General features: G+C 35.0%; 1 protein-coding gene across 4 annotated transcripts in view; it reads right to left on the bottom strand.

Moving 5' to 3' along the window:
- HDAC9 (histone deacetylase 9) overlaps positions 1-24,433 on the bottom strand; it is a gene marked incomplete at both ends in the record, with an annotated part of 409,639 nt that overhangs the window by 241,737 nt on the left and 143,469 nt on the right. For all 4 annotated transcript variants that reach the window (XM_084230504.1, XM_084230512.1, XM_084230510.1 and 1 more), the window contains 2 exons: positions 2,103-2,236; positions 20,500-20,677. In XM_084230504.1, coding sequence (XP_084086630.1) covers positions 2,103-2,236; positions 20,500-20,677 — 312 coding nt within the window. The remainder of the gene's footprint in view (positions 1-2,102; positions 2,237-20,499; positions 20,678-24,433) is intronic.

Genomic DNA, 24,433 nt, shown 5'->3' with positions numbered 1-24,433 from the left:
ACTATGTTAGGAAAAATGTGTTCTCTTTGCATTGCTGCAAAGTTTTGGTTCAGACTTTTGTGCTTGAACTTCAATAAAAGAAAATCTGCTGATGTGGGTTTTCGAGTGCATTATTTGTTCATTGTGTTTGCCATGGAGACTTTTATTTAGCTGTCTGAGTTGGGGCTATACTCAGTCATTCTCATCAATGCGACAGTATTTCTGACATTTCACCATTAATCTAGTATCACATCAGTCAGCGCTATTGTATATATTGAATTTCATGGTTTCAAATAATAGAGGACTAAAATAATGTGCTATATGAGGAACCAAAAAATGAGACTGACCAGAAAGAGATAATTAAATTTTAAGACTAGATGAAACATATTTTCATGTCATTAATTTCTGCACCTTGCTCCTTTCATGAACAGTGCCCCTTCAGGTAATACATTCTAGGAATATTACAATCCAATAATACATTTGAAAGCTGTGCTCAGTAACTGCTAATTTGGAATGGTTGGGATAAGGTCAATTATTCTAGAATATAGCAGATCTGAAAGTGAAAAAACAAAGAGTAATGCCTCTACTGGCAAAAGCATCTAGAAAGACAGGAAGGAAAATGTGTACAGTATATATGCAAAGGTGATACAGGAACATTCACATGAATAAATGTCCATGAAGACCATTCTAATTGGTTTATTGGGACAAACAAGTCAAGTCTCCTTGCTGATTTACTTTCTGAACTCTATATAGGATATATATATATATATATGTATATATATATATATATACACACACACACATATATACACACACACACATACATACAAGAATGATTTGGCCTCCAAATTATATTATCAAAAATATGAAAACCTAAAAGACAATTGCAAAATTTATAAAAGAATATGAAATTATTCTGCAATATAATATGGGTATAAAGATGCTACTGGCAAAAGATGAATAATGGATGTTCACTGAGGAAAGAACCACAGAAATTAATCTACCTCAAATTCCTTTATTTGGGGATTTCCAGGTAAAGTATACTTAAATTAAAAAACAGAACTTTAAACACAGGAAACATTTGATGACTCTAATTCTATTATAATAAAATTTGTGAAACTAAATCTGTAAACACTGTTCTGGTGTATTCATTCCCATTCCCAATCTCAAAAACTGAATGACACTCATTATCTGTATTTTGATATTAAGTACAATACATTTAGCTCTTCTGTAAGATGAGATAAATTATTTATTGTCCAAAGGAAAATGCAATTAAGATAGTAATTTGTGCTGGGAAATAAATGGCACTGAATGAATGAATGACAAATTGATCAATAAATGATAAGGTAATGTGAGAAAAGAGATGGAAGGTATTTTTCTTTTAAATATGTTTTAGATTCAAATATAGAATGTTACCGGCTCTTAAGCTATTTTATTTAATAGTAATGATATCAAACAGCTGCTGGTGGTGAGATATTTTGCAAATCTGACAATGGGAACATTTTCAATTGATATTACATTTGCTTTTAATCTTTGAAAGCCCAAAGAAACAGATTTTTCTTAATGAAAAATCAGACTCATCAGGTATCTATTAAAATTAGGTCATAGAAATACTGATAAAATATTCAAAAATTTTATGATAAAAATATAAAAACACCTGCCATTTTAATAAAGTGTATTTTTTTCTTGGTAAGAGGACAATTAATCTTTTAAAACTATTCCGTTAAAGTTGACTTTTATCTCTGATCAAAGTGTAGCTTATACCACTTTAAACAAACAACTACTTAGCACTTACCAATTTGCAAAAGAGTATCTTAGAAATTAACCCAATAAATGATAACTATTTGGAAACAAGAATAATACCATGTATACAAAAATATGCTGCAAGAATAGCACACACATGTAAGGCAGCTGCTCAGTTCATCAAGAATGACTGAGTACCTACTGTGTGCCCATTCCAGAGTCAGCTCATAAGTTCTGTGCTACTAGTGTCTATGATGGTTCATCAATCATGGTATTTGCACTACAGTGTTAACATTTTTCTACTCCTACCCAAATGAATACTGGCCTCTTTACATGATTTATTTAAGTAAGTAAAAGAGTGTGGCCAATTCAAGGATTACCTCACATTTATTTAGCAGCCCAGTTTCTTGCAGCCGTGACCAGATGCTCTGTATTCGTCCAGCGTGCTCAGGGTGGGTGGCAGAATTGCCACAAATGCACTGGTGTTTCAGCATCAGAGGATCATAGGCAATTCCTTCGGGAAAAAGAAAACAGCACAAACTGAACAATACACAAGGTAGTAATACAAGTTTGAAGATAGCATGATTACTCTGAAAAGTTACTATTTTTTAATTTACACACAGATAATATATATCATAAATTCCCTGGAGCACATTAGACTTATTAGACTTATTTAGTCCTGGGCATCAGGATATGCATGCAAAAAAAAAAAAAAACAAAAACAAAAAACAAAAGTCAATCCTTGGATTAATCAGTGCTCAAAAACCCTATAAAATTGGTAAGGTGTTTTGTTTTTTTTTTTTTGTTTTTGTTTTTGTTTTTTTTTAGGGCACTTCCTTAGAGACTGTATTAATAAGATTTTATAATACTTGAAAACCAAAAATTTAAATAATCAACTGAATAGAACTAATTATCCAGATGTTTAGCATTATATGTTAAAATGCCCAGATATTTTTGTAAAGAACCTTCATTGTTTGAAGCCAGGTAGCAATGGTCCCTGTCAACTATGAAAATAAGCACTGGTCCACATGGGGACTTGACTTTGCTCAAAACTTTTTTTTTATATAATAAATTTTATTGTTATATTCCCCATACAATTGCAGCCCCCCCATTCTGACCCCAATCCCTCCCCTCCCGCCCCCGCCCCCGCCCCCCTAAAAGTGTCTAGTTCATAGTTTTTTGTTGATTTTGATTTTCACTTTCTTATAGTTATTCATTTTCCTGGTCCCTTATTTAAGTTTTCTAGATTCCTGCTATGAGTGAGACCATCCGGTATTTTTCTTTTTCTTTTTGGCTTATTTCGCTGAGCATGATCCCTTCCAGCGCCATCCATGTTGCTGCAAATTGCATGTGTTTATCTTTTTTGAATGCTGAGTAATATTCCATGGTATACATGTTCCACATCTTCTTGATCCAGTCATCTATTTTTGGGCATTTGGGTTGTTTCCAAAGCTTAGCTATTGTAAACAGTGCTGCTATAAACATAGGGGTGCAGGTGTTCTTTGGAATTGATGTTTCTGTGTCCTTTGGGTAAATACCTAGGAGTGGAATTGCTGGATCATATGGAAGCTCTATGTTTAGTAGGTCCAGAAATCTCCACACAGCTTTCCACAGTGGTTGGACCAGTTTGCACTCCCACCAACAGTGCAGAAGAGTTCCTTTTTCTCCACACCCTCGCCAGCATTTGTTGTTGCTAGTTTTTTTAATATGTGCCATTCTCACTGGTGTAAGATGGTATCTCATGGTAGTTTTGATTTGCATTTCCCTGATGACAAGTGATGTTGAACATTTTTTCATATGCCTGTTGGCCATTTGCGTTTCCTCTTCAGAGAGGTTTCTTTTTAGCTCTTCTGCCCATTTTTTGACTGGATTATTTTCTTTGTTGTTGTTGAGTCTCATCAGCTCTTTGCAGATTTTTGTGATCAGTCCTTTATCATTAGTGTTGGGTGCAAAAATGTTCTCCCAGTTGGTGGGGTTTCTCTTTGTTTTTGTTATTGTCTCTTTTGCTCTGCAGAAGCTCTTTAATTTGATGTAGTCCCAGCTGTTTATCTTTGCCTTCACTATCACTGCTTTGGGTGATGTGTCTGTAAAGATGTCTTTGATGTGCAAATCACGTAGTGTTTCGCCTATATTTCCTTCTATATATTTTATGGTTTCAGGTCTTATGTCTAGTTCTTTAATCCATTTTGAGTTGATTTTTGTGTATGGTGTGAGGTAGTGGTCAAGCTTCATTCTTTTGCATGTAGCGACCCAATTTTCCCAGCACCATTTATTGAACAAACTTTCTTTGCTCCAATGCATAGTCTTTGCTCCTTTGTCAAAGATTAGTTGACCATAAATCTGTGGGTTTATTTCTGGATTTTCTATTCGATTCCATTGGTCTGTATGTCTGTTCTTGTTCCAATACCATGCAGTTTTGATGATTATGGCTTTGTAGTATAGTTTGAAGTCTGGGAGTGTAATGCCTCCATTCCCTTCTTTTTTTTTCAGGAGAGCTTTGGCTATTCGGGGTTTTTTGTGATTCCATATGAATTTCATCAATAATTGTTCTATTTCTTTGAAGAATGACATTGAAATTTTGATTGGAATAGCATTGAATCTGTATATTGCTTTTGGAAGGATGGCCATTTTAATAATGTTTATTCTTCCAATCCACGAGCAGGGGATGTCTCTCCATTTCTTTGTGTCTTCTTCTATTTCTTTTAACAGTGTTTTATAGTTTTCTTTGTATAGGTCCTTTACCTCTTTTGTTAGATTTATTCCCAAATATTTGTTTTTTTTTTTTCAATAACAAAAGGGATGGTCTTTTTGATTTCTTCTTCTTCAGATTTATTGTTTGTGTATAGGAAGGCTACTGACTTTTGCGTGTTGATTTTGTATCCTGCCACTTTACTGAACTGATTGATGAGTTGAATTAGCTTTTCTGTGGAGTTTTTGGTGTTCTCTATGTATAATATCATATCGTCTGCAAATAGTGACAGTTTGACTTCTTCTTTTCCTATTTGGATTCCTTGGATGTCTTTCTCTTGTCTTATTGCCCTGGCTAGGACTTCCAGTATTATATTGAAAAGCAGTGGTGAGAGTGGACATCCTTGTCTTGTTCCAGATCTTAATGGAATTGCTTTCAGCTTTTCACCATTGAGAATGATACTGGCTGTTGGCTTGTCATAGATGGCCTTTATGATGTTGAGGTATGTTCCTTGTATCCCAAGAATTTCAAGGGCTTTTATCATGAATGGGTGTTGCACTTTGTTGAAAGCTTTCTCAGCATCTATTGATATTATCATATGGTTTTTATATTTCTTTTTGTTGATGTGTTGGATAACGTTGATTGATTTTCGGATGTTAAACCATCCTTGTGCCCCTGGAATGAATCCTACTTGGTCGTGGTGAATTATCTTATGGATACATTGCTGGATTCTGATGGCTAAAATTTTATTGAGGATTTTTGCATCAGTGTTCATTAGGGAGATTGGCCTGTAGTTTTCCTTTTTTGTGTTGTCCTTGTTCGGTTTTGGTATTAGTGTAATGTTGGCTTCATAGAACGTGTTTGGTATTGTCCCTTCCTTCTCAATTTTTTGGAAGAGTTTGTGAAGGATAGGCACTAATTCGTCTCTGAATGTTTGGTAGAATTCATTTGTAAATCCATCAGGTCCTGGGCTTTTGTTTTTGGGGAGGTTTTAAAATTGGTAAGGTGTTAAAGATGATGACATTTTACGAAACCAGATTTTTAAAAAAGTACTGTAATTTTACCAGTATCTTAAATCAGTATGAAGTATTATTAAATAGATAATTCACTTCAGTAAACATTAATTTTTAACAGTGAAACCACAAAACAACTGATGCTTTAAATTATGAGTTTACTTCATGAGTAACTCTAATCTCATTCTACATTACAGTTACATCCTTTCAATAATCTAGATTTTCCAAATGCTTGCCTATTCTGTTTAGCCATTGCTTCAAAATTGTGCAGAAAGAATTCCTTTGTTCTTTTCTCATAATTTACACCATTATATAAGCATGATGAATATTGTAGAACTTAGAACTATTGTGAACATTTGAAGTGTTGTTTTTTTTTTTTTTAAGATTTATTTATTTTTATACAAGAACCAGGATACAGGTCAGATGCGCAGGAGGGTGACAGGATTCACCAGAGACAGAGCAGGGAACAGAATAGGCAGACTGACAAAATACACTGCTGAGGGGAGTAGCGGGTGCGACAGGAGAGGTCTGCTGCACCATGTAGGAATCTCGCCGGCTGGCGGGGATCAAACCGGTGCTGCAGAAGCTGCAGACAGCTTCACAGCATGGCGCTCAACTGCCTGTGCCACCAGAGAGGCCCTTGAAGTGTTTCTTTCCAAAAAAATTATGTCAGTTGTAATAGCTTTGATAGACATCACATGTATACTTTCTAAAAATCTGCTTTTTCTTTTTTTTTTGGAGACAATATTTGTTTTTAACATTGTTTATGATCTAGAGCTACAGGATCATCCCCTTCAGTTGCTATTACACCAAACTCACCATGAAAACACCCATAGTCCATTGCACTCAATCACTTCTTTGTTCTCACCATCTGATAGCCTCAGTTCCACAAGTAGATTTCCAGTATTGGTTTGGTTTTATCTAAACCTTTTCTGTTTTGTTTTCTTTCTCTATGTTCCACATTAATTGAAACTATCTATTATTTGTCTTTCTCTTCTGATTTATTTCACTTTGCATCATCCTTCCCTGATCCAACCATGCTGTTATAAATGGCAACCATTTCTCTCTTTTTAGAGCTGAGTAGTATTCCAATGTGTATATATACCACATCTCTCTATTCCACTCATCTCTTTTGGGGCACTTAGGTTGTTGCATAGTTTAGATATTGTAAATAGTGGTACAATGAACAAAGCAGTACATATATCCCTTCAAATTACTGCTTTTGTGTTCTTTGGGTAGATAGTTAGGAATGGAATTGCTGGGTCATATGATAGAACCATTTTTAATATTTTGAAAAACTTTTTTTTTCTTTTTTTTTTATAGAGGCATGTTTTATTTATTTATTTGTTTGTTTGTTTGTTCGTTTTTGTTTATACATGCACTGGGTACAGTCAGAAGCGCGGGTGGGTGAGAGAATTCACCAGAGCCAGAGAGGGGAGCAGAGCAGGCAGAAGGACCGAAGCACACTGCTGAGGGGAGCAGCGGGCGGCAGGAGAGGTCTGCGCGCCATGTGGGACCCTCCTCCGGTGGCCGGGGAGCAGCCGGGGATTGAACAGGCGCCGCAGACGTCGCCGGCAGCTTCGCAACCCAGCGCTCAACTGCTGTGCCACCAGGGAGGCCCTATTTTGAAAAACTTTTATACTGTATTACATAAGGGATGGACCAGTCTACATTCCCACTAAAAGTGTATGAAGATTCCCTTTTCTCCACATCCTCACCAATACTTGATTTTTCTAGGCTTTTTCATAAGAGCCATTCTCAAAGTGAACTCAGAGACTGATATGGCTGTATCTCATTGTGATTTGCATTTCCCTGACTGTAAGTGATGATTAACATTTTTTTTCATGTGCCTATTGGCAATTTATATGTCTTCTTTAGAGAATTTTCTATTTAATTCTTCTGTCCATTTTTTGATTTGGTTGTCTTCTTTTTGTTGAGTAATATAAATTCTTTGTAGATTGTGGATATCAACCACTTATTTGGTATATGGTATGTGAATATTTTATCCCATTCAGTAGGATGTCATTTTGTTTTAGTTATTTTTTTTGTTGTTTATATTATTTTTGTTTGTTTGTTTGTTTGTTTTGCTGAGGAGAAGCTTTTTAGTTTGATATATGTAGTCCTATTTTTTCTTATCTCTTGTTTTCCTTGATGTTGGAGATGAACCCACAAAGACATCACTGAAGCCTATGGATTGTAATGTTTTGCTTATGTTTTCTCCTATTTCATGGTTTTATATTTAAGACTTTTCTCCATTTTGATTTAGTTTTCGTGGATAGTATGCTTCAGTGGTCTAGTGTGTGCTCCTAGAATAAATCCCAGTTGTTCATGGTATATGAAACTTTTAATGAATTGTTGAATTTGGTTTACTATAGTTTTGTTAAGGACTTTTACATCTATGTTCACCAGGGACAAGGGTCTGTACTTATCTTTTGTTGTTGCATCTTTGCTTATATTTTGTGTCAGAGTAATGTTGGCCTCACTGAATTTATTTGGAATTATTATTTTTTCTCAATTTTTTGAAAGCATTTGAGAAGAATGGTTACTAGCCTATCTTTGAAGGTTTAGTAGACTCACTAGTGAAATTATCTGGTCCAGGACTTTTTTTTTTGGGGGGGGGCAGATTTTTGATTTGTTTTAATTTCCTTGCTTGCAATTGGCTTCTTCAGGTTTTCTATTTCTTCCTGATTCAGTCTCTTATGTGACTCCGAATTTCTGATATGACTGTTGTAATCTCATCTCTTTCAATCCTTATTATATTTATTTGTTCCCCTACCCCGTTTTTGTCTAGTGAATTTTCTTTAAAAAAAATCTCCTTTTAAATTACAAGTTAACAAATTTCATGTATCATTTAGATCCTATGACTGAAAAGATTTTACAAAAGTCTGATGAAATAAATTGTTAGTTGCATAAAATGACTTTTTGAATAAACAAATTAAGTAATTGTATTATTTAATTTTAAAAAGATTTCCACATTTAATCCATTTTCTAGAGGTAGTCATGCTACTTACAAAATTGCCTGATATAAATAATTATTTAACCAATCTAATATCTTCCAATAAACAATCATTGGAATACATTTGATAACAGTGTGCATTGAGGGCAGTAGAATCCATGAAAATAAATTAAAGAGAAAAAATAAGTATCTATTCAAGAGCAGATAAATATCAGCAAATTGTGGTAAGTTTAACTAGATGCATGTTATTCACCCTTTGACTTACATTGTTCTGTTAGTGAATGTGATTAAAAAAAGGAAAATTAGTTTTTCTCTAAGTATACTAAAATCATGCAGAAAAATGCTATATACACTTTGAAGACATGGCAAAAAATTATGTCTAAGGGGAAATATTTGCTGGTTCAAATAATATCCACCCTCAGTGCTAATTTTTCTTCTGATATGCAAACTTGCACACTTTATTCAACTGCTTATTCAAAATCTCTATTTGGCTGTCTTACGGCTTTCATAAACTTTGAATGTCTCAGATTTTAGTTCAAGATGTTAAACTACACATGGTGTTCCTCATTTCTGTAAAGGGTATCATGATCTAGCATTGTTCAAGAAAAAAAGCATTAATGTTCTCCTGACACTCCCTCCCAACAGAACAAGTAGTGTCTTTTTCCCCTCCAATATACATCCTCAATCATGTATTTCTTATCCCCAAAGACAAAACCATGCACAATCAAAAGCATTCTCTAATATGGAGTTCTGAGATAGTCTTATAACTGGCCACCTGACTTTCACTATATTCCATTTACAACACAAGAGTGCCTACTTTTGCCTACATCCTGTGATTTCACAGATGAGATTAAAATTTCTCTCGGCTAGTATAGACAGGACCATCTCCACCCTTCTATTCTTTCCCTTGATCCTTATTTCTCCATAAAGCCCCTCCTTCCATCCTTCAAATGGATCAAAATCACACCAGCCTTGGAATCTTTATTCATACTGTTCCATCTATGCAAAGAATTCCTCCTTCCTGCTTCCCTCTAGCTCTCATTTAGCTAATTCCTATTCATTCTTCAAGGCTCATTTCTTTCTTTCTTTTTTTTTAATAGAAATGCCTTCTTTCTTTCTTTTTTTTTTTAAAGATTTATTTATTTATTTGTTTGTTTGTTTGTTTATTTATTTATACAAGCACTGGGTACAGTCAGAAGTGCGGGAGGGTGAGAGAATTCACCAGAGCCACAGTGGGGAACAGAACAGGCAGAGTGATAAAGTACACTGCTGAGGGGAGTAGCAGATGCGGCAGGAGAGGTCTGTGGTGCCATTTGGGACCCTTGGAGGCAGCCAGGGATCTAACCAGCACTCAACCGCTGCTGCGCCCCCAGGGGAGGCCCAAGGCTCATTTTTTTCATGTCGCTTACATTAAAAAAAATCCCGAAAGCTCTAGTATAGGTCTTTTACTATATTCTTTCATAAATTCTTCCAATTTTTCTTCAGAGCATTTATCACAATTATATAATTTTATTAATTACATATTTTCTTCAACCATATGATATCATTATAGAGTACAGACTAGAGTTGTATTGTTCACATTTAAAATTCCAATGTCTCATAACAAAAACAAAGACAAACCCCACCAACTGGGAGAACATTTTTGCACCCAACACTAATGATAAAGGACTGATCACAAAAATCTGCAAAGAGCTGATGAGACTCAACAACAACAAAGAAAATAATCCAGTCAAAAAATGGGCAGAAGAGCTAAAAAGAAACCTCTCTGAAGAGGAAACGCAAATGGCCAACAGGCATATGAAAAAATGTTCAACATCACTTGTCATCAGGGAAATGCAAATCAAAACTACCATGAGATACCATCTTACACCAGTGAGAATGGCACATATTAAAAAAACTAGCAACAACAAATGCTGGCGAGGGTGTGGAGAAAAAGGAACTCTTCTGCACTGTTGGTGGGAGTGCAAACTGGTCCAACCACTGTGGAAAGCTGTGTGGAGATTTCTGGACCTACTAAACATAGAGCTTCCATATGATCCAGCAATTCCACTCCTAGGTATTTACCCAAAGGACACAGAAACATCAATTCCAAAGAACACCTGCACCCCTATGTTTATAGCAGCACTGTTTACAATAGCTAAGCTTTGGAAACAACCCAAATGCCCAAAAATAGATGACTGGATCAAGAAGATGTGGAACATGTATACCATGGAATATTACTCAGCATTCAAAAAAGATAAACACATGCAATTTGCAGCAACATGGATGGCGCTGGAAGGGATCATGCTCAGCGAAATAAGCCAAAAAGAAAAAGAAAAATACCGGATGGTCTCACTCATAGCAGGAATCTAGAAAACTTAAATAAGGGACCAGGAAAATGAATAACTATAAGAAAGTGAAAATCAAAATCAACAAAAAACTATGAACTAGACACTTTTAGGGGGGCGGGGGCGGGGGCGGGAGGGGAGGGATTGGGGTCAGAATGGGGGGGCTGCAATTGTATGGGGAATATAACAATAAAATTTATAAATAAAAAAAAATGACAAAAAAAAATAAAAAAAAAAAAATTCCAATGTCTCCCAATAAGGATCATTTTTAATAATCTCCAAATCATCTTTTGTTACACCTTCCATCCACAATTTTAATCTAGCCAAAGGATATATTGTATCTTACTTTTTTATTTCTACTATACTATTCATATTATAATACCTATAAGATTTGTCATAATATATTTTAGCAAATATGTAAATTTAAATGTCTGTAAACATGCTTAGAATATAGTACTTTGTCAAAAGTATTTCTGATAAATGAATAAAAATATAAATTAACAGATACAGAACTAGCTGAGATATTGACCTTATAAAGCCTTTCTTGATTAACCTAATTGGTAAATCTCCTTGGACACCTGAAGTTTTTCTAGCCTTACTTCTTTGGTATTCTATCTTTTATTTTATGTGCCTTAACTTCCACTTGCTAGTGCCTCTCATAGAGGAATTTTATTTTACTTAGCGATGTATGCCTGTATTTTTCTTAAACAGGAGGAAAATATTTTAAATAAAACCAAAAGGAAGATATGAAGGAAGGCAGATAAGAAATCAGGCAGAAAATTAACACTCAAAAATGTAGAGATATATCAGACGTGTCTTCACAATTTAGATTTATAAAGAATTTATGAGTTGCTATTACATAATAGGAAATTTTTAACATACTTCAACCATAGTTTCACACCACATAAAAGATACATTAATGATAATACAGAAGCAAAATACATAACATTTGCCTCATTTTGAAAATGTATTCTAAAAGAGTAGAGATTTTAATCACTTTCATCTTTTGATATATCTAAGTTCACTTTCATAGTAATTATTCCTTCTTAACATTTTTTTCCCACAAACCAGTGCCATGGCAACTGCTTATGAAACAGATTATGGTACTTGGGAGTTACTGATATCTGGAAATTACAATACAATGTCCAGGACCTCTTGGAAAGGCACTAAATTTAAGGAGAAATAAATAAAGACAGGAATGCCAAGTCTCCCTTTACTCATCCTAATGATGTCGCAATGAGGCGTTAATGGAGAGACTGCAAGTGAAGATTTTAAACTCATCCTTCAGCTCCACTCATTTTCTTCCCTTTTGGGTTGTTTTTCTTTTGTTTGCTTGTTTTGGTTTTGATTTTTGTTTTTTCAGATATAGACTTAGAGGGTGAGAACAAAGCCTGCTTGAAAAAAGCCTGCTTTATTCCTTAGGATTCATATGGAAATCTACTTTTCTTTAACCCTTTCTGCCTCATTGGTTACCTCTTGCAACATAAGCCAATGGATTAATCTATTTTGGCTAACAAGAAAAAGTTAAAATCAGGATTTGAGCAAACACATAGCACAAAGTTCTTAATATGATGTCTTTACCTGTATTTAAAGACATACTAGTGTATTTTCTGTCAAAACAAAAAAAAAATTCAAAATTTTTGACACATTTTTTCACATAGACTTGGACATTGTGCTTTCTCTGACTTTCAGTTTTATTAAATGACATAATGTATTTGAAGCACATATTGTATTATCTTTCTCCTTCCTTAATCATTATATTTAGGTAAGTTGTTATCTAGGCATAAACCCATTTATGTAATCAGCTCTATAACCAGTTTCATAAGCTATGTCAGACTACATCCCTATTGGTCTAAAAGGGAAATAAAGTCTAGAATCTTTAGGTCTAAAAATACCAATCCTGATTCCTTGTTCTCAGCATAGACCTTCATGTTGTTTTCTGTTACATTACAAAGTTTTATACCTTGCCAAGATATTTACCCAAAAATACTTACTAAACAACTTCTGGGACTGAATCAAGGGACTATAAGACAATACAAGTATAATACAAATATACATATCTGCAACTTGACATCACTTGTGAAAGTTCATCAGACAGTGACTGCAAGTCATTATGTTCCAGATACCAGTAGCTTCATTTTATTATGTTTAACTTATTATTTTGGCATATAGTTGAATTGTGTTCAAAATATAGTACGACATGCTGAAGAAAAACTGTGGTAAGGACAGGAAAAATGATGAAGCCATGTGGCCAGAGACAATCTCTTAAACATTAAAAAAATATTTAAAAGGATGAAATGCAATGAAAAAAATCACTAAAATGAATAGAAGGGGCTATTTTTAAGCAAGAGAATCATTTCTAATAACCTTCACATCATATCTATAGCAGGTGTTGGTCGTTACATTTTCTATCCATAAATCTAATCTATTTATAAGGTTTATTGTGACTTATTTTTTCTATTTCTACTATACTATTTATAGCACAACACATAATATTTATTATACTATCTTACAATAATATTTAAATCAAAATGTCAGACAAATAGTTTTAACTATACATGAAAATTGATTTGTTCAGCAAGCAAATATGTAATATCTATAGATAGTTTAAAACTTGCCTCTGAATAAAATAAAAAGCATTTTCTGTGATTTATAGCTTTTACTAATATAAATAATCTGATCAGATTAACAGACAATTAAAAAGTAAGTAGGTAGAAAGAATAAGAAGAATTGGATGTGTTGCCACTCAATTATATATCCAGGGAGGATATTCAACCAGTAGGTAAGTTGGCAAAAAGTGAAGTGAAACACAATCCACTACACATTTGTTGGCAAAATTTCTGGAAAGATTTCTCTATGTTCATGAATGAATGAGCAAGAAGAAAATAAAAAACAAAAACTATAGCACATGAGGATATATTACAGGAACTGTACAAGAGTTATCATTCTTGCAACTTAGTGAACATGATTTACTCTAGAAACCAAATAAGATTTTAAAGAACACATTGGCATACTCAAATGACAGTGGTCATACAAAATAAAAGTCAAGAGATAAAAGGAGAAAGCTAACTAATGAGTGAAATGAAGTGATGAGTAAAAAGAAAGATAAAACAAAAAAGGCTTGCAAGAAAACTAAATAGTTGAAAAATTTATATCTATGGTGGAGGCAGCAAAAAAAATTTACATTTCAGAAAAACAGACAAGTACTACTGAATAAAAACTAAGAGATGTACACAACGAGAGGGGAAATAATAAGAGAAGCGAATAGACATTGAAAAAAAGTAACAATTATTATTTTTTTTTAAAGATTTATTTATTTATACAAGCGCTGGGTACAGCCAGAAGCACTGGAGTGTGAAAGAACTCACCAGAGCCAGAGTGGGGAACAGAACAGGCAGACTGACGAAATACACTGCTGAGGGAAGCAGAGGACGCGGCAGGAGAGGTCTTTCGCGCCATGTGGGACCCTTGCCAGTGGCTGGGGATCGAACCTGTGCTGCAGAGGCTGTGGGCAGCTTTGCAGCCCAGTGCTCAACCACTGTACCACCAGGGGAGGCCCAAAAATTTATGATTACTCTTGAGGTAGAAATCAGACTATTAAATAATAGGTATAATTGAAGAAGAATTCTTTCCCAAAATAGGAAGAGTCATATTCATGAGTAACTATAAATGCTCATAAAGATGAATTGTGTTTTAAAAATTACAGGATAGAGATGAAAAAATACTGAGAGGTTCCAGAAAAGAATGAGTATGGTGGCCCCTAAAAGAACACAAAACAGGGGGCCCCCCCTGTGACACAGCGGGTTGAGCGCAGCGCTGTGAAGCTGTCCACAACCTCTGCCATGTGGATTTGATTCCCAGGTAGCCAGGGAGAAACCCACATGGTGCGGCAAACCTCTACTGCCTCACCCGCTGCTCCCCTCAGCAGTGTCTTCAGTCTGCCTGCCTGTTCTGCTCCCTGCTCTGTCTCTAGTGAATTCTCTCACTCTCCCGTGCTTCTGGCCTGTACCCCAGTTTTTATATAAACAATAAATAAATCTTAAAAAAAAAAAACACACACAAATCAGGGTAACCTAGACTTCTCCTCAGTGGTAAATGCTTGAGCATTTGACCATATTTCCAGACTTTTCAGACCAAAAAAGTATGCATGAAAAAATCTGTATCCAAATGTGTGACAGTAATATAATGACATTCCCATACATGAAGAAGCAAAAAAAAAAAAAATAAATTATACATATATGTATATGCATCAACAATATATATGTTATGATATAGGATACATTATGATCAAGTTGACCTAATCTCCTAAATAAATTACTATTTTTGTAACCTTCAGTAAAAAAGTACAAGAACAAATTTTGAGAGTCATTCAGGGGAAATGTCAAGCACATGTATTTAGGGATAGAAATTTCAAAATTATCTACTCAAAGAAAATTAACCTTTCCAGTTTGATATTAGTAGTAACAGATATTACTCTGGAGGCCTTAAAACATATACTCAAGCATACACACAAATCCCAACATATGCATATATACATATACACACAATTATATACATAAATACTTATAAATACACATAAACATAAGCTAACACACATACAACTTTTTACACACTTTATGTTCTTTTTTCTTAAAGAGATGCATAAGAGGAAGAAAAAATACTGAAAGTAAATATATCCATATTTTAAATATGGTTATGGCTGGATGACATAACAGTAGACAATTCTCCATTATTTCTAGATTTTACAAATCACTTTCAATAAATATGTATCTTTTTAAAAATTATTATTGGTAACATTGATTTACATGGCCATTTGTCTATTAAAAGTATAGGATCTGGGCCTCCCCAGTGGCACAGCGGGTTAAGCACAGCGCTGTGAAGCTGGCCGCAGCCTCTGCAGCATGGGTTTAATTCCCAGCTGGCAAGGGAGCTACCCACATGGTGCAGCAGACCTCTCCTTTCACGCCCGGTCATCTGCCTGTTCTGGTCCCCACTCTGTCTCTGATGAATCCTCTCATGCTCCCGTTCCTCTGGCCTGTATCCCAGCTCTTGCATAAATTAAAAAAAAAATCTAACAAAAAAAAAAAAGTACAGGATCTATGGGGACACAAACAGCAATTAGCAAATGTTATGCAATTCCTGTTTACTCTTATTTTATTCAGTTGTTCATTTATTTTTTTGATTCATTTGCTTATTATGTATAATATGTATATTTCTGTACATGTGTCATCCATGTACCTAAGTGTTAGAATTAGAGAGAACTGAGAAGTACATCTCTTCATGGAAAGTCCACAGAAATACAAGTCCATGGAAATAAGGTAATAATTGCAATAAGGTAATAATAGTTTATTATTAAAGACCATAATAGATTAAACTTGTATTTAGCTGACTAATCAAGGTTTCCTAAAGGAAACAACTGTAAACTAAAAATTCTTATAACCAAATTATTATTATTATTATTATTATTATTAAAGATTCATTTATTTATACAAGACCTGGGGTACAGGCCAGATGCGTGGAAGGGTGAGAGGATTCACCAGAGACAGAGTGGGGAACAGAACAGGCAGACTAACTGAAATACATTGCTGAGGGGAGCAGCGGGCGAGACAGGAGAGGTCTGCTGCACCATTGGGGATTCTCGCCGGCTGGCAGGGATAGAACCTGTGCTGCAGAGGCTGTGGACAGTTTCACAGTGTGGCGCTCAACCAACTGTACCACCAGGGAGGCTCGCCAAATTATTTTTAATAATGTTCTCAAATGTCTGTATAGTTTGAGCACTGTGATCGTATTTCACATTAGACTCTGATTAAGAAATAAAATGTTGGGCCTCCCCGGTGGCACAGCGGTTGTGTGCTGGGTTGAGAAGCTGCCCGCAGCCTCTGCAATGCTGGTTCGATCTCCGGCCGCTGGGCGAGGGTCCCACATGGCGCGCAGACCTCTCCTGCCTTCTGTTGCTCCCCTCAGCAGCATACTTCGTCAGTCTGCCTGCTCTGCTCCCTTCTCTAGCTCTGGTGAATTCTCTTACCCTCCTGTGCTTCTGACTGTACCCAGTTCTTGTATAAATAAATGTCTTAAAAAAAAAAAAAAGAAAAGAAATAAAATGTTACAAAGTAAAAATTTTCTGGCAGATTAATTAAAAAGTGAAAAAGGTCTTAAATTGTACTAGGTGATAGGTAAAATAAAACAAATAAAAATTATTACCATTAAATTCCTATATCAATGAATCACATTTGGTATAAACAATTTTATCCTCTACTAGCAATGTCTGCTACGAGCCATGGCCAAGTTTCATATCTGTCAGTAATAATTGGGCAAAAGATGGCAGATACAACATATTGCTTCCAGTTATCAGAACTCATGAAGAAATCTTGCCTTGGCTTCAAATAGAATTCAAAAAGCATTTCCTAGGGCCTCCCCGGTGGCGCAGCGGTTGGGCGCTGGGTTGCCAGGCTGCCCGTGGCCTCTGCAGCGCCAGTTCGATCCCTGGCTGCTCCCCGGCCACCAGAGGAGGGTCCCACATGGTGCGCAGACCTCTCCTGCCGCCCGCTGCTCCCCTCAGCAGTGTGCTTCAGTCCTTCTGCCTGCTCTGCTCCCTGCTCTGGCTTTGGTGGATTCTCTCACCCTCCCGCGCTTATGACTGTGCCCAGTGCTTGTATAAATAAATAAATAAATCTTTTAAAAAAAAGATTTAAAAAAAAAGCATTTCCTATATTGAATATTATTACTGATATTCCAATAATACATAAAATCCACTTGACTATGTGACAACTTGGCTCTACAATACACATTCCTCATTATCACTACAACAGCTGCAGTATTATACACACTTCTTATCCATCCTAGAAAATATTGTGCTGTCAGAAAAGTGATGACGTATTTTTCTATGCAAAAAGGTGCCACGACTTTTCCGACAACCTAATATCTTCATCTGGGCTCTCTCTAAGGCTATCAGGTAGTAGCTGCACCTTAATCTCTGTTTCTTGGTCCATTCAATATCTCACAGGAAATAATCTAGAAACTTTATCTTTGAACAACTGACTGAATTGACAATTAACATTTGGAGCACTGCTTTATTCTTTATACAAAGAAGGTGAATGGTTACTCCAGTTGGTTGATGAGGACTCATCTGGAGGATGAAGGTTTGAATGGTGTGCCTTGAGAGTCATATGAGTTTAGTATTTAATAACATTTTACTTGTAGCAAAAAGTACAGCTTTTGCAGAGTGGGTTTAAGCAAATCACCTGCCTTTATAACATAGTTGTCTTCCTTAATTTATAGTGGAACTGCTAAATGTGTGAGATTATGTGACTTTCTTTTGGAAAAAAAATATTCTCAAAGAACATACTTGAATGCCACTTGAATTTTTTTTTAATTTTTTCACTGTAATTTTTTAACGTATCAACTACAAATAGTTATTAACAAGTCAAAAGCAAGGAGTTAATGCTTATGAAAATAATTATTTTTTAAAAAATACTGTGTGAAAGTTTTTTAAGCACTCACCTTCTACATTCAAAATCATTAGAAACATTAGAATGAATTATGAGACCAAGCACATTATTGAGTGTGCAGGTTATAGGGGGAAACTGAAGTTTGGATCAAAGTCAGAATAATATTTGGAGGAACAGAGTGAGGATGGTTCATTTCATTTCCTTGATTTGAAAAAGTACTAAGTGAAAGTCACCAAACAAATACATACTTTTAATACTAATGGCAGTGGAGGAACTACTAGGAATATATAAATAATATACTTTGCATCATTAAAAATGTTACAGAGTTTTTATTTTAAGAATTTAAGTGTTAGGATGCAACATTTTTAGGTCAAATGAAATATGAAGCAGGTTTTAGGTACATAACCATGAACCACTTATAATCGTTCTTCAACCAGAAAAATAATTAAGCAATTTTCTTGTTCAGTGTTTTCAAATCTATTATTAAAAATAATACATGTTTACTATTATACGTGGATATATTATACAAGCTATTATAATAATAGTTGTCAATTCAGCTAAAATGTATTGAATGCTTAAGTACAAAATCCGGTGTTTTTAAAATATAAATTCATATAATCTCTTATTTGGGCTAGAACTATATACCTCATTGAGTTCATATGAAAAGAATCTCAAGTTCATGTCCCTATTTCTATATAAATTCTGAAAAATATTATGATGTTGACATTATGAGAAGTAAAGTAGAGAAAATCAAAGCATGTTAGGAAAGGACCTCTGCTCTTTGCCAAGAAAAGAAACTCTATCAGTGGAATTACATCAGTAGACAGCAGGCAGCACACAACACAACAACATAAAACATAATTAAGTTCATTTTTAACTAAGGAAATGATTTTGTGTAAAATGAATTAGATTTATGATAGGATGGTTATTTTGTGTTCTCTGATAGCTTATAGTTGAATAAAAGACACTTTCAGGAAAAAGAATTACATTCTTAAGATAACTGCTCTGACTACCAGCAAAAAGTATGCTGCATCATGTATCTGGATTTGAGCAAAAACTCTCTAAAGACCAGGGCAAGAAGCAGGCATAACTGATCTAAATGGCTTCTGCTACACAGGTCTGCAATTCTGGTTGTCTGGGATACTGAGGCAAGTCTGCTACTCCAAGAATAGAGGATTAGAGGCAATGGCTAATGAAAATATAAAAAAGAAATATAGCCAGTCCGTAGCTCCTCATATGGAATGTTGGTTTGTAGTGTAACACATTATAAAAAGTAGTTCCTATGCATACTTATTAAAGATATCTGTCAAAGTTAAATAACTTGGCCATTTCATTCATTGATTTTTAAATAAAAAATGACATCAATGCTTAGGAATGTGATTTCAGAAAAGTATTTTTACTTTTCTAAGCACAAAGGGTTGCATGAAGTCACAAAATCCATGAAGCCAAATACTGAATATTAAAATTGATTTAAAAATAAATCAGATAACCTGTGAGAGTCTTTGAGGGACGGTAATATGAATTCTCTCCTTGCCACATCCAAGTTATGAGTCTCTTATGGCTACAATAATTTTTATTTGATCAGGCACAGTTTGAAGCATGAACAAGAATGGTATAGAAGACAAAGGGGAATATTGATCCACACATATATTTACAACACAGTTCCTTCATAGAGGGAACAGCATCCCCTTTTTATGTATGTTCCAGATTTGACCTTCCTCTAACCTTGGAATTATCTGGTTTGTTTTTCTCTGTAGCCAGGTTCTAAAAGACCAAACACAGCTGTAGGCAAAGGAAGATTGGCAAATATCCCACCCAGAGGTGCCATGATAAATGGAAATGGAACTAATGTATGTAGAATTAAGCAAGGTTTGCCTTGGCACCATCATCTCCCATGAGTCATTTGTTTGGGAACTTAGAAGAACACAGTGAAACAAGCAAAATAAGAAAACAAATAGAAGGGCACTCTTTAGAGTCCAGTGAAGCTGAAGATCATAAATTTCCCAGTGGCCAGGGCAGTGAGAAGGTAAGAGATTGAGGAACACTGCTAAAGAATGTTGTAGGGATTTTTGTTTCCAAAGGGGACCTATGCACCTGTTGATGTATTTTCCAGGCCCACGAATGATAACAATTTATGAGGCTATTAATACTAAGCCCAAGATTTATCAGATGTGCTATTTGTCTTGTGGCCAATATAACCTCATAAAATTTGGGTTGCATTGAGTTAAAATGGAGTGTTCTGCTATTGGAGTTATTCAGAGCATTTAAATCGGTTAATCCTACAAGAATTACAAGAACGGTGCATTTAGCCTGCCTATTAGGGAGAGTCTTCAGGGACTCCTACCAGTTGCAGAGCCAGGCTGGAAGGGGCGGTCCATTGCTGGGTGAGGTAAAACGGAGGCAGCAGGGGAGGAATGAGTTCTGGAGAGAAGATGATGTTTCTCTAATCCATCCATGCCAACTGCAGCCAGCTGAGTTTGGTGCACTGAGAGCACACGTGTGTGCTGGGGCTCCAGGAAGGGCTGTTGCCAAGAAAAGAGCACAGTAGAAAGAAACATGAGACAAGCATTGAGGGAGACACTGAGAGTGACATGTCAACAAATTAAGTTCATCAGGTCAGAGACATAATAAACGGTGTGAAGGAAAAAGAAAAAAAATAGAGAAAGGGAGAGAAAAAACACGATGTAGTCAATAAATCCATTCAACAGATGTTTTCACACTGACGGCCAGGGTCTGTCTGCCTGGCTAAGGAGGAGGTGATGGCAGGAGACCTGTCAGTTTGAACTGATTGAAAGAAACAGACCTTTAACCTCAAGAGGAACATAGACTTACGCTCATTTCCTATCCTGATACCAACGTTTTTGAATATAGCCCCAGAATTGTTCCAACACAAAGAGTGTGAAGAATGCAACTGCTTTCAAACTACCAGTGGGGCTCAGTTCTGAAAATTCTGTCACAATTTTTTTCTACTAATATTATTAATGCAATTTATGGGCATTTCTAAAAATTGCCAACTAAATGACTATGCTATGATGCCTTTGATCTTCATAGGAACAATGACTTTTTTGTGAGATATATAATAGTGTTAACATTATAAAATTATTAATTTCTTTTATAGAGTATTAAATATACTCCCAATAATTTAGCAACACTATCATTCTTTATACTTCTCACATTACTGGATTAAAGAATGTGAGTTTAGAAGCTTCTAGAAGATTCACTTAGGCTGTTCCTTTGAATCCAAAAAAGGACAACTTCCAAAACAAAGACAGACATCTAATTTAACTATCAATATTACAACTGATTATTTCCTCTCTCTTTACCATAGGGCATTCATTTACTTTTCATGACTTGATATAAATATCATCTCTTTTTGGTGAGACTTTGACTTCACCTTTCTATAAGATTAGATGCTCCCCTAGAACCCAACATATAGCATATACCATACCCATATTTCTAACTCAAGGTTTGGTATATCATAAGCACACAAATTACTTAGTGAGAATGCTAACAAATTGACATACAACACATCTATACTCAATGCATATTTTTTGGTTTCATGTCATTGTAACTTTTTCTGTATGTTTATAAATATTACATATAAACATGGGAGTTATGGTTGTGAATATAAAGTTCATAGGCACACATTTCCCAAATTAGAAACAAAATTAAGAATCATTTCAAATTAACTTTAAAATAGGTTATAATTAATATATATGTGTATGTCATTACTTCAATTTTGTTCTGCAGAGTTATCAAACTATCAATAAATTGGAAGATGTTTGTCATTTACTCAGACTTTGGACAGTTGCTTTGATGATTACAATGGCTTGGTAAGGATCTATTTCTAGTTATAATAACTTTTACATTTTTATAAAAGTCTAACTATCCTGTTTTCTTGAGTATTTCCATGTTCACTGCTCTGAGAATACAGCAGTAAAACTGTTATAGCCTCTAATTTCATGGATCTTATAATCAAAGGGAATACCAGCATACAATTATGACTTTGCCAGTTTTCTATTAGGGAAAGGCATGTTTCTGTATATGATCTAAAATACATGAGTACATATGTACCTGAAAATTTTTAATATCCATTCCTTCTGTCTCTTCCTATTATAACCTCTTTAACTCTAAATTAAAACAAAAGACTCTAATGATTAGAGTAGGGTTACTCCTAATACCAACCTGTCCTCTTCCTTCCTGCAAGAATTCTCTACCTAAAGTCCTACTGTAAGCAAAAACGTTGATATAAAATGTCTCTGTAGACAAACCAAAATTTGAATGATATCCCTAACCTATCATTTGGGATCTCCCTGACTTGAAGCCAACTTGCATTCTTGGTCTTAGAATTTCTATTCCTGTCCCAGGTCTAGCCCAAATCCTATCTACTATAAAACAAATGAAATCCCCAGGGTTGCATTTACTTTCATGGACACTTAGCTTTCTTGCCTTTCTGGGTTCCTTCTGCCATTAAAAATTAAAAACTACATTTGATGCTTATGACCATAATTGGATTTATTATTATATAGCCATTGTTATGATATTTATTTTACTTCTGATTAAAGAATTAAAATTTAAACATTTTATGAGTCTCTTGATGTACAATAGGCTCTGGGCAGTATGTCTGTCTAATGGAAATGTTGGCCTTGTTTATTCATGCTTCCACTGATCTGTCTTTCCTGTGTCCCTTAGGGGTGCCTATGAAGCTTCACCCTCAGCACTCATACACATCCTGTGAAGTTTTCAAATTGTATACAGAGCTGGTTTTTGAGCTCACACTTTAAATGTGCTTTTCCTTCCCATTAAATTTCCTTTACACTTTTTTTCTGCCCTTATCTTTTATATATTAAATTTATTGTCTGCAATAACTACTTATTGAGTTCATACTCTGTGCCAGATATTTTGCTGGTATGTGTTGTCTTTTTAATGTTTATTGATGAGTGAGGCAACAAACACAAAATATTTCTGCATATAATGTAGTTACAAATATAAATGCTGTACAGGAAAAATGGAGGGTGTTATGACAAAATATAAATAATAATCTGATGTTGCAGTCAAGGGAAATTTCATCTAAGAAAGTAATGTTTAACTGGAGTTGTGAATGATAAATTGGAATTAGCCAGGTTAAAAGGGGTTGCTCTAGATGAATTTGTGCATGTGTGCATGTTTGTGCATGTGTATACGTATGTGTATGAGATTATTTTTCATTGCATAATATTGAAGCGTTTGAACCAGGGACCAGATCTAACTCATCTGTGAGCTTATTTCCTGCTGCATCTGATATATCTGCCATTTTTCCTTGGTGCTGAACAATTATTTACACATTAAAAATATGCAACAGGGCCTCCCTGGTGGTACAAGGGGTTAAGACACAGCTTGTGAAGCTATCCACAACATTGAAGCACAAGTTCCATCCCCGGCCAGGGAGGTGACCCACATGCCACAGCAGACCTCTCCTGACTCGCCCGCTGCTCCCCTCAGCAGTGTATTTCAGTCAATCTGCCTGTTGTGCTCCCTACTCTGTCTCTGGTGATCCTCTTACCCTAACACCTTGGCCTGTACCCCAGTTCTTGTATGCATAAATAAATAAATCTTTAAAAAATATGTAACAAATATTTGGATCAATGGTGACTTTCTTTTGCAAAAACATAACCATGTTTAGGATGACTGAATTTTTTTTCTCTTAATGAACAGCTCAATACTATAAGATCTCCATGTGAAAAACACCAACTTCCTTTTTCATTTATATTTATTGCTTCACTTGTATTTCATAATAACCCTGTGAGATAATGTAATATAAGTTTGTCAACTCATAAACATGAAAAACTTGTTAATACAAAATTTCACAACTAGGCAAGCAACATCCTATCACTCTCTACTATTAGGAATATGACAATATAGGTAAAAGACAACTACTTGTTCAATAGCTGTTAGTCATTCATCAAAAGGTCTATTCAATATTTATTGTATGTGCAGAACCCTGTATAAGCTATATACCTCCCCTTATACAAGAAAGTGGGTTTAGTGTAGCTCCTGATATTGTGGATTGACACCCAAAATTCAAGCACTTTATCCTTAGTTGATAAGTTACATTAGTTTGTCTTTTGGTTCATATATTCCGCACTGTTTCACACATAGTGAGAGAATGATTACATAAAAAGTCTATAAGGATATAGAATACAGAGACCAGACAAAACAATTATCAAGGGACAATACTCTGAAATTATTTATCAGAGCCAAGAAATAATAACAGAAATGAATAATTCGAGAATTATTTT

Source organism: Talpa europaea (genome assembly GCF_964194135.1).
Source record: "Talpa europaea genome assembly, chromosome: 3".
NCBI lineage: Eukaryota > Metazoa > Chordata > Mammalia > Eulipotyphla > Talpidae > Talpa > Talpa europaea.
This window is presented reverse-complemented; position numbering and strand designations above follow the sequence as displayed.